The 10,191-nt window shown below is 42.4% G+C and overlaps 1 protein-coding gene across 2 annotated transcripts; it reads left to right on the forward strand.

Moving 5' to 3' along the window:
• The first annotated feature begins 527 nt into the window (after positions 1-527).
• On the forward strand, positions 528-10,116 carry tab3 (TGF-beta activated kinase 1 (MAP3K7) binding protein 3). 2 transcript variants are annotated; one of them, XM_062423441.1, is made up of 7 exons: positions 528-666; positions 1,363-1,534; positions 1,704-2,952; positions 5,075-5,235; positions 5,385-5,478; positions 8,632-8,745; positions 9,210-10,116. In XM_062423441.1, exons 2-7 carry the CDS (start codon positions 1,433-1,435, stop codon positions 9,353-9,355), a joined length of 1,866 nt encoding a protein of 621 aa, XP_062279425.1. In that variant the 5' UTR covers positions 528-666; positions 1,363-1,432; the 3' UTR covers positions 9,356-10,116. The 2 variants fall into 2 exon arrangements, with proteins under 2 accessions (XP_062279425.1, XP_062279426.1); XM_062423442.1 differs by having other exon boundaries at positions 8,632-8,715.
• Positions 10,117-10,191: the final 75 nt, after the last annotated feature.

Below are 10,191 nucleotides of genomic sequence, written 5' to 3' on the forward strand. Positions count from 1 at the left end.
CATGAAAAACACCTGAACTTTCGTTGGGCTTAATGGGTACACTAACAGCAGAAAACATTCGTTAGAAAATTAGAAAAGTAATCAAGTAGTAATCAAATGTAATAGGCCTAAGTTAGATTACTTTGATTAAATAATAGAAATAGTTACATTACCTATTACATTTTAACTAGGGTAACTATTACCTATTACATTTCCAAGTAACCTTCCCAACTCTGTTAATGCAATATTTGTTTAAAATACAACAAACCTTTCCCACCTTAAATCACCCATGATAAAAGACCAAAGTAATGTTTCTCTCTTCAATAAAAAATGTGCTGAGAGTTAGAGATGAAAGTTGTTTAAAGGCCGAGGAGAAGCTACAGGAGCTGTACTCATAGACATATACGTCTATAAGGCTGAACCCACATTAATAATATAATCAGAGGGGCACGGCGCACACGCATGCGCACTGTTGTCAGCGTCGCTCCTCTCGATTTGAACAGCTTCCTGGTCCGGGAAAATCTGACATTATCGCGATAAACAGCCTGCCCCTCTGCAGCTCAGCGGCCTGACGGAACTACAAGTTATACAGCCAAGGCAAATAACTGGCTAACCCCGGCGCAGCAAATCCCAGACATCACAGCTATCCGCTATGGTCCGAGACATGAAGAAGACTCGTATTATACGGTGAGTTTGATCAGGTCACTCGTTAGCTCGGGTCGCTAATCCATCAACACCCGAGCTGGTGACAGCTGACCACGGTTAGCTGTTAGCAAAGTTAGCTGGCAGTCAGGTGACAAATTGCAGTTAATCTTATTTAAACATGAAGGCTTGTTTAGAGGCAATATGTTGCTGGATTGGTTGCGCCTGACAACCTCCAACTAATGGTGCTGCTGTTTCCTGCCGCAGCCGCACCGAACACCGGTGTGGTTGTTTTGTTTATGTGAGTGATGCTCGGAGGCTAGCTGATGCTGATAAACTAGCCCGCTAAAGCTAGCGATGGTATGTCGTCGTTGCTCGGTGCAACAGTGCAGCTAAACAAACAACAACACACTGACATGCACCTTGCTAGCACTCGTGTGCTAATGTGAATGATTGCCAGTGACGATGGCGTGTTTTCTTGGCGTTTGTCTGATATATATTTTGGCTGTTTCACCCCTCATGGACGCACAAGTCCTGCCCTTTTTGAAAACTCTGGGTCTTATTTCTCTCACAGAGTATACAATCATGTTCGCTGCAATTACTGCTGACACATAGGGTGTGTGGCAGACCTTTGGAAGGCCAGCAGTGTAATAGTGCTAGTAGGATTATTGCATGACATTTGAACCTCCAAGAACCTCCAAGGTCTGTTTTCAGTTGTGTCTGTCATCTCTGCACCTTCAGGGGATGAGACGAGAGCTGGTGTTTCAGCGTTTGCAGCTCCGGGCTTGTTGACTCTCTGTGTGGGCTCAGGATGGCGCAGGGAGGCTCTCAGCTCGACTACCACATCCTGCAGGACCTCAAGCAGCGTTTCCCGGAGATCCCAGAAGTGGTAGTGTCACAGTACCTTCTGCAGGTATGCACACAACTCCTGCAGGGCTGAAACTGCTTTTGTTTGACAATTGTGTCATGTGGTATTTCATACCTCTAGATTTAGTATGATCCTGCAGCAACAAGATTGGCACTATAACACTCCCACTGATCTAAACTGCATAACTGACTGTTATTCTCTGTGGTTTTCACAGAACAATAATAACCTGGATCTCTGCTGCCACCTGTTGGCTCAGGAGAGTAACAGATACCTGTATGAAGAGTTTCAGCATAGTCCAGAGGAGGGGCGGCTGGGTCGAAACCACATGCTTCACATTAGCCTTGGATTGCCAGGCTCAGACGCAAGCAAGGCAACTGGAGGCACAGCAGGAGTCGGACGCTCTCTAGTGCACAGCACCAGTGACAGTCACATTGAACCCCAGCGACCTAGTTACCCTGAGCCGATGTCAGCCCCCGCCACCATGGCCCCCTCCCCAGGCTACAATCCTTTTTTCATGAACGATCAGAGTCGCTCGGCCAGCACTCCCACACCTCCACCCACAATGTCGGGCATGTCCCCCACATACTCACCCGTCCAACGCTATACTATGAACCCTATAACAGTCACACTTTCACAGAGTATACCCAATGTTGCGCAGGCTCTGCAGATCCCTCCTGGGCTCTACCCTAACAGCAACACCACCCTGTATATTCGACCCTCACCCTCCCAGAGCCCACAGCCAGCACCCTGGCCCTCCTCAGGGACACCTGTGTATCAGCATCAGCAGTCCCCTTACAGTACTCCCACATATGTCTCGCCTTACAGCTCCCCGCAGCATCAGGTCCAGCCACAACCCCAGCCGCAACCCCAACACCAGCAATATGTCTTCCTTCCTATTAACTCCCCGACCGTTCCCAGCATGTCCTACCACCCCCAGCAACAACCCCAGCAACAGCAAGCTGCTTACAGGCCCTACCACACAAAAGGGCCCCTCAAGAACCAGATAGAGATTACCTTAGAGGGTCCACGACCTCGCAGCAACTCTCCTGTGCATACCAGCCACACCCCGGGAGCGCTCTACATGGCCACCAGCCCCTCACCCAGCTCCCCATCAAGGGTCATCACTATGAGTGCAACTCCAGGCCCGCCAGCTTTCCACCCTGGGATGTATCTGCAGCACCAGGGTCCTGCAAGGCCTCTGCCTGCTTCCTCTCCTCAACCAGGCCAGTCGGCTTACACATTCAAAATCAAGGTATCCCCAGGAGGCCAGGTCCAGAAGCCACCCAGCTCACCCCCTGTTGGTGAGACAGAGTCGCTTCTCAACATAGTAGACCAAGGGGAGCACAGTGCTGCCCCTCCACCCATCCTGCCCATCTCTGCTCTACCAGGGAATGTCACCAGTCAATTTCAGCAAATGCCCCGACGTTCAAGCTCAGGCTCTGATGACTATGCCTACACACAAGGTAAGAGATTTTCTTTTTAAATCTAATGCTCTGCATGTGTATGACTCTATGCCACTTGTGTTTTCTTGTTGGACACTGGATATCCTCGACTGTTTAAAGACTGCAGACAGCTGTCTTTAGTCTAAGAATAGCTGATAGCTCTCTGGTGCTCATGAAACCACTAAGCATCATTTGTAGGTAAATACACTGATATGTTTTGGTTTTTTTCATGACCAATACTGATTATTATTTATCAGTGAACCCAATAACTGATATTAAGAATTGATTAAAAATGTAAATCTTGGCATCAAAATTTAGAATACACGAAAACTGCTTTAGAAAGCCTTTAGCTGGTCACAGCAGGGAACCTGTCATTCAAATTAAGATAACTTAACTACTAATGATTACTATAGCTGAATATATACAATAGCAATTGAAGTGACTGTTTAACTCTGACAATTGTACACCAGCTATTCAGAATCTGCATTGGATTATAACAGGCCTTAAATGCAGTTCTATTACATTTAAAGTCTCTAACCTAATCCTACACCTCTCTAACAAGAAACAGAGTCGGAGACAGTTTCATTCTAGTAGTCGTGGGCCGAGACTCTGGGTAAGTCACGTGTAAGAAGGTGGCTAAATTATGGCTCAACAAATGAACTTGTTGACATTCATGTCACATTCAGGTTAGCTCTACAAGATTCAGCATTAGCTTAACTTTTGTTATATCACTTACTTCGTCAAAGTGCATTATTATGGCAATTTCAGTGTAACTGGTAAACTGGGCATGCTTGTAATCATGGAAATAGATCATAAGATTGTGGTGTTTTTAGAATGTGAGGGTAGACGATTTTGATGTTTATTGCAACTTTGGCAATATGTGCTGCGGTACCTTTGAAACACAGCTCTGCTCGCTCACCAGAACTGCTTCAGTCTGCAGATGCTTCTCTGTGCCATCTGTGACACATCAGCATGCACAGCCTTCTGATATTTTTCATTGTTTTCAGGGATTTAATGAACTAAACAAGTAATTGATTTAATTAAGCAAATAATTGCAAGATTAAATTAGTAATGACAATCATCATGAGTTGCACCCTTGTTGGTGAGGTAACAGTGAATGCACAGCAGATCATATGACATTATCTTGATATTCATGTATGCCCTGATTAGGTTTAGCTATAATCACCTGTTAAAAAGCCTAGTTGGAATGCATCACATTGTGCTGTGTTATAATAGGAAGGAAAGTTCAATTAAATATTCATACCAAACTGTGATTTAATTGCAGCTAGTCCTGTTTTAAAAAGGTCAAATTTTCCTTGGCTCTGTATCAACCATGCAGAGATCTGATGTAATAACTGCTCAGATTGTATATACAGTGCATCCGGAAAGTATTCACACCCCTTCACTTCCCCCACATTTTGTTATGTTACAGCCTTAATCCAAAATGGATTAAATTCCTTTTTCCCCCTCATCAATCTACACACAATACCCCATAATGACAAAGCGAAAAAGGTTTTTTAGAAATTCTTGCAAATTTATTAAAACACTGAAATATCGCATGTACGTAAGTATTCACACCCTTTGCTATGACACTCAAAATTGAGCTCAGGTGCATCCTGTTTCCACTGATCATCCTTGAGATGTTTGTACAACTTGATTGGAGTCCACCTGTAGTAAATTCAATTGATTGGACATAACTTGGAAAGGCACATATTTCAGTTTTTTATTTTTAATAAATTTGCAAAAAATTCTGAAAAACCTTCTTCGCTTTGTCATTATGGGGTTTTGTGTGTAGATTGATGAGAAAAAAAAGGAATTTAATCAATTTTGGAATAAGGCTGTAACGCAACAAAATGTGGGGAAAGTGAATGTGTGAATACTTTCTGGATGCACTGTATAGTGCATCTTTGAATGCTGACAGTGCATTCAATTCATGTTGTTCCTTTTGTAAACTGCAGTACTGCAATCATAGCAACTTTGATATGGTCAAAATGTTTATCTGCCTTATCTGTAAATTGGTAGGCTGTTATGATAAAGAACTTCCAACGTAAGAAAAGTTGTTTTTTGTTGTTGTTGTTGTTGTTTTTTTGCATTTTTATATTGCTTCCATTTTCAGTATTTTGTGTGGTGTGTTTCTCCCCAGCTCTCCTGCTCCACCAGCGGGCCAGGATGGAGCGTCTAATGAAGGAGCTGCTGCTAGAGAGGCAGAAACTAGAGCAGCTGAAGGCCGAAGTCAACAACATGGAATATGACGCCCTTCAAAGGCGCTTTCGACGAGTCAACTCCACCAGTCTTATTCCAAGAGTGAGTAATAATATGTAATAAGACATACTCTACTTACTGTATCATACAAAGTAATGTTTCTAATTAGTAGGAGGACTTTGAATGGAGGGAATGTTTTGTTGCCTATTTTTGTCTAATTTAACTGGGTTGTGTGTTTGCACCTGCTGCAGCCTGAAGAGATGACCCGATTGCGAAGTCTGAACAGGCAGCTTCAGATTGATATCAACTGTACCCTAAAGGAGACAGATCTACTGCAGTCTAGAGGTATACAAACACACACCACATGAACACACTTAAATGCACATTCCCACACATAAACCTTTTGAAGTGTGTCTCTGAGTTATTAGAAAGCATCGATCTTAAAAGAGCCAGGCCCAAAAGCAGACAGAGTTGGGTTTAAAGTGATGGATGAGGCTGCGTCTCACTGCATCAGGGCTCAAGACTATCAGTGTCCCGTCGTCTGGGGGACAGTACAAAATTACTAACAGAGAGAGAGATCTTCCACAGGACACCTCCAGGACGAAAGGGATTTTACACATAATTATTGACTTATTTAAAACTATCGCTTAGCAAATGACAAACTGAACCGAACGCTGACTACAAAGGAGCATGGCCTCTAAGCTGTTACTGTAGTTACTGTCACTGGCTGTGTACTCAGTGTGACCTGAAATCTTCCTGCGGTTCCGGTCCATCTATTCCCTCAGCCACAAAGGGCTTGCTGTCAGGACCTCGCAGATATGTTGTGCTGGTTAAAAAAACAGTGCTGCCTTGACTCTATGTGAATATATTTTCTAAAGCATACATTTAAATGATTTCAATATATTATTGTGGTCTTTTATTTGTTATAATCTAAGCCTTAAACACTTATCAGTTCAGGTCATAAAAATTGCATTCCTATTAGCAGGGATGGGTTGTGGGGGCTTAAATAATACATAATTAATGAGGAATGTATTAATTACATTCTCTAAAATGTGAACATACTGGAGAGGAAAGCAGAGCTGCTGTCTTCTGCAGCAGACAGCATTTTTCATCAGGCATGAATTACCAACTCACAACTAATCAAACTAACAATGGGGAAGAAATAGACAAACACCAATAGCAATTATACAAGAGAGATTGCTGGAGAAGTTGGTGCACTCAACATGCTACAGTCTTTCCAAACCACAGGGGTTATCAGGAGCAAAAGCAGGACCACAGCAGGCAGCATAAATGGTAAGCTACAGAAATATGTAACTAGCCGATTGCAAAGGCCGTTTCAATTACTGAAAGCAGCATCTCTAATCTTTAAATCGTTAGAAAATATTCATCATCAACATGGGTGGATTTAGAGGCAAACCCTGTGTTGCCTTTCAGAGCAAAGAAACAACATTTGGATTTTAGGACGGTTTACATTTGCTTCAGGATGGTTCTGGGACAGTAGGGCTGTGTGATATGCTGAAATATTGTGTGCTGTTAGAAAAACGTTGACCGTTTCATATTATGCTCTATTGTTTATTTCGTTGTTACGCAAATCACGCTCTTTACGGCAATATATTATGTCATTTGGGGTCTGTCCATCTTTTGCATGGATTACATTGATAAATTACTCATCTTGGCTTTTTACTCACAAAGCTTTTCTTGCACTCATAGTAACGTAATGTAACGACTTTAGTTGTCGTCAGCTCTCCACCGCTCTCTGTCTCTCCTCTGCTGCGCTGAACACACACACAGAGGGCTCAACCCCACCTGCGCTGAGAAAGAGCAGAGAAGCATACACATGGACCAACTATTTATTCTTTGAATTAAAATGTGCTATATTGGGATAGGTATCATTGTCACTATATGAGATGACCTAAATTGGGTTATGAGGTTTTGGTCATTTGCTTGTCAAGCATCCTCAGAGCATGATCCTGCCACATTAGCCTTTATGGTTGGGATGGTGTGTTTCAAAAAGTTCAGTTTTGGTCTCATGAGACATTGGCACTGTGCTTTGTTTGAGTCTTCTAAATTTGACACTGGCTGAGATGTCATGTATGTAAGTGTTATAACACTGACTTTTTCTTTGCTTTCCTTTGGTAAAGCTGAAACACCTGGACATCAGTTGTTGTATGTAGAATCACTCCCCTCTGAGTCTTTGAACACCCTTTCACTTTTTGAGGATGGCCTGCTCAGTACATAAAAATTGAAACTTTCATCAAAAACCTGCTGTAAATAAATTTGATTTTTTTTGGGGTCAGTGCCTCAGTTTGAAGTTGTTCTTCTTAGATGTGCTGTATTTTTTTCTATAATGTTAACAAGTGTCCTACAGGAAATGAAGGTCCTTATTATAGGCAGACAGTTATATAAGCAAAATGACTGGGTGTTTTTTAAACAATTACAGTACCAATACAAAAAAAGTGTAGAGTGTGCAGAGGACTGTAAAGATGCCCAGCCCTTATTTATAACAAACACATTTGCATACAACTTAATGTTGATATAACTGGAAACATTTGTTTAACTGTGTCTACTTTCGGGGTCATGGTCACTTGCAGAATAGAGCATATAAGGGCTGGTGGATAGTTTGGGTTTTTTTCTTTTTGATTGGTTGAATGAACAGTTGTTATTTGCCTCTAAACAAATTGTGTCAGTTGCGGTCATTCTCACAACAAACAGCCAATTAAAATGCATATTTTGTGCGAATTGTTTTTGCAAGCCTCGGCTTTCATACACTCAGAGAACGGCTTATTGAGCCCAAGAACCTACCTTGTAGAAAATGTCATCCAGGTGCAAAAATAAACCAGTATAACCAGTTTTCATCTTAGTTTAAACCTGTATCTCTGAGGCCTATATTTCTTTTTGATGCTAAAATCCTATGTTGATAATTGCTGTTAATCTTATAAAAAAACTATATAAACCCCCAAGAAAGTGGTGAGCTACCTTATTTCATGTTGCAGTCAACTTGTGCTTGAATGAGCTTATTTATTGTAGGATCGGGGGTTGCCCTAGCAGCTATTCAAACTGAAAATAGCGCTACATTAAAAAAATGCAAGGATGTGTTGGTTGAGTCCAAAACTCTGCACAGTCATTTACAATACAGAATGAGACAGGATTTTACAACTCTAGCAAGTTATCACAGCAGCATTCATTTCACCTGCTGTTTCGAATGTCCTGAGGTTAACAGTACGATTACAGGCATCCTGACAGCTCAATGGTTAAAGCTCATTCCACATAACAATGCTGCAAAAATTCAGCCAGTTAGACTTTCTAACTTTTCGCCCTCTTTATTGCAATAAATGAGAATGTTGCACGTTTTCACTCAGTGCTAATGTCAATCTGAACGCGGCCTGAGTCAGTCAAGCAGTTCAAGAAGAACGGCTGGAATTTTGACTGGCTGGATCTCTGGCTGGGATGGGCACTTGTAAACAAACCTCTGTATCTGATTTCTTCTTTCCTCCACAGGGAAGTTTGACCCAAAAGCAATGAACAATTTTTATGACAACATTCAGCCTGGTCCCGTGGTGCCGCCCAAACCGGGGAAGAAAGGTGAGAATTTTCCAAAAGCAGGACATAAAAGTGAGTAATGAGCCAGTTTCATATTTGTAAATAAGAGAAGTAAAATACATGTTTCTATAGTTAGGGTAGGATTATAAATGTATTGTGTTGCCAAGATACAGATTGAATGAAGACCTTTCATGTCCTCAATTCTTTCATGTTTGTCTTACTTGGCTTCAAGCTCTTTCAAGATTCGATTCATTTTTGTTTGAAAACAGACTAAAAGCTTAACTGACTTTGGTGTGTGTTGGCCTCCACAAATGTGTTGGCATGGAAACTAGATGCTTCATAGTGAATGCCCACGTCTATTAAAATGTATACATGAATGGTTGATGCTTGAATGCATGCCTCACACACGTCTGTTGAGCGACAGCCGTGGTTAATTGCAGCCTTGAGTTGATGACACTCAAATTGTTGTTGCATTATGCTCTTCATCACATGAATAAACAGTCTTTTCATGTACTGTTTCTCTCTGTTTTTGTCAGAAGGAGAACAGGGCTCCAAGCCAGTCCCGGGGCCCCAGAGGGACGAGGACTTTGAAGGAGCCCAGTGGAACTGTGAAAGCTGCACCTTCCTTAACCACCCTGCACTCAACCGCTGTGAACAGTGCGAGATGCCGCGCTACACCTGAGCTTAGTGTTGCACTGTAATGCCAACCCCTGCCCAGTCCCCTGCCAATCCTTGGATAGTATAAGCCCCCAGAATCTGCAGCTCCAAGCAGATTTTTTTTGCCTATGTCTAGAGATCTTCCCCCTGTCAATCAATATATAAGCCCCTCTTACCTGCTGAGGAAGAGCCACTATCCCTCCTTGACCACTTGTCCTACTCCCATCTACTACTCCTGTGCACTTTGACCCTTGTTTCCATCGGCGGATAATTACTCTTTTTCAGGACAGTTGGAGACTCTTCTCTTGGCAAATGATCAAGAGAAGAAGTGACATGCTGCGATTCTGGCAGTGGGTGGGACCGGGGCTTCAGAAAGGTCAAAGCAAATGAGGATGAAGGATGAAAGAGGAGGAGCTACGGTTTATCTAGCGAACATTCCATGCAGAACGAGTGACTGCCCTGTTTACACAACTGCGCCCATTCCTGAACTCAAAATGGAGGCACTTCCACTTTAATCCAGGAACCGTAACTCCCTCTCTGACAGTGGAATAATGAAATCAATGATATATAAAGTCTGACTAATGCGAAATGTAGACTGTACACTGTATCTGGCTCTGTATTAGAGCTCTTTTCACTGAAAGAAGAACACTAAAGACACTTGCATATGAGTATATTCCTGGTACTTTTATGCATATTAAGCCACCCTGTATTACGTGTTCAAAAGATGTTGATTTCCTGTGCAAAAGCCTCAACTTGCTGTATGTAATAAAGGAGCTGATTCTATGTGACTTGACCATCCACAGCTGGCATGTCTGCATAGTTTGTCATAATTCATGGATGCTCCTTTTCTGCCCCCCCAAA

Source organism: Scomber scombrus, chromosome 8 (genome assembly GCF_963691925.1).
Source record: "Scomber scombrus chromosome 8, fScoSco1.1, whole genome shotgun sequence".
Classification (NCBI taxonomy): Eukaryota; Metazoa; Chordata; class Actinopteri; order Scombriformes; family Scombridae; genus Scomber; species Scomber scombrus.

What these genes read in the sequence shown, in the direction of transcription:
- tab3 (XM_062423441.1), top strand. Translation starts at nt 1,433, where the DNA reads ATGGCGCAGGGAGGCTCTCAGCTCGACTACCACATCCTGCAGGACCTC. An exon ending in TGACTATGCCTACACACAAG is followed by an intron (nt 2,953 to 5,074) that starts GTAAGAGATTTT and finishes GTTTCTCCCCAG; the next exon opens with CTCTCCTGCTCCACCAGCGG. An exon ending in TCCAAAAGCAGGACATAAAA is followed by an intron (nt 8,746 to 9,209) that starts GTGAGTAATGAG and finishes TGTTTTTGTCAG; the next exon opens with AAGGAGAACAGGGCTCCAAG.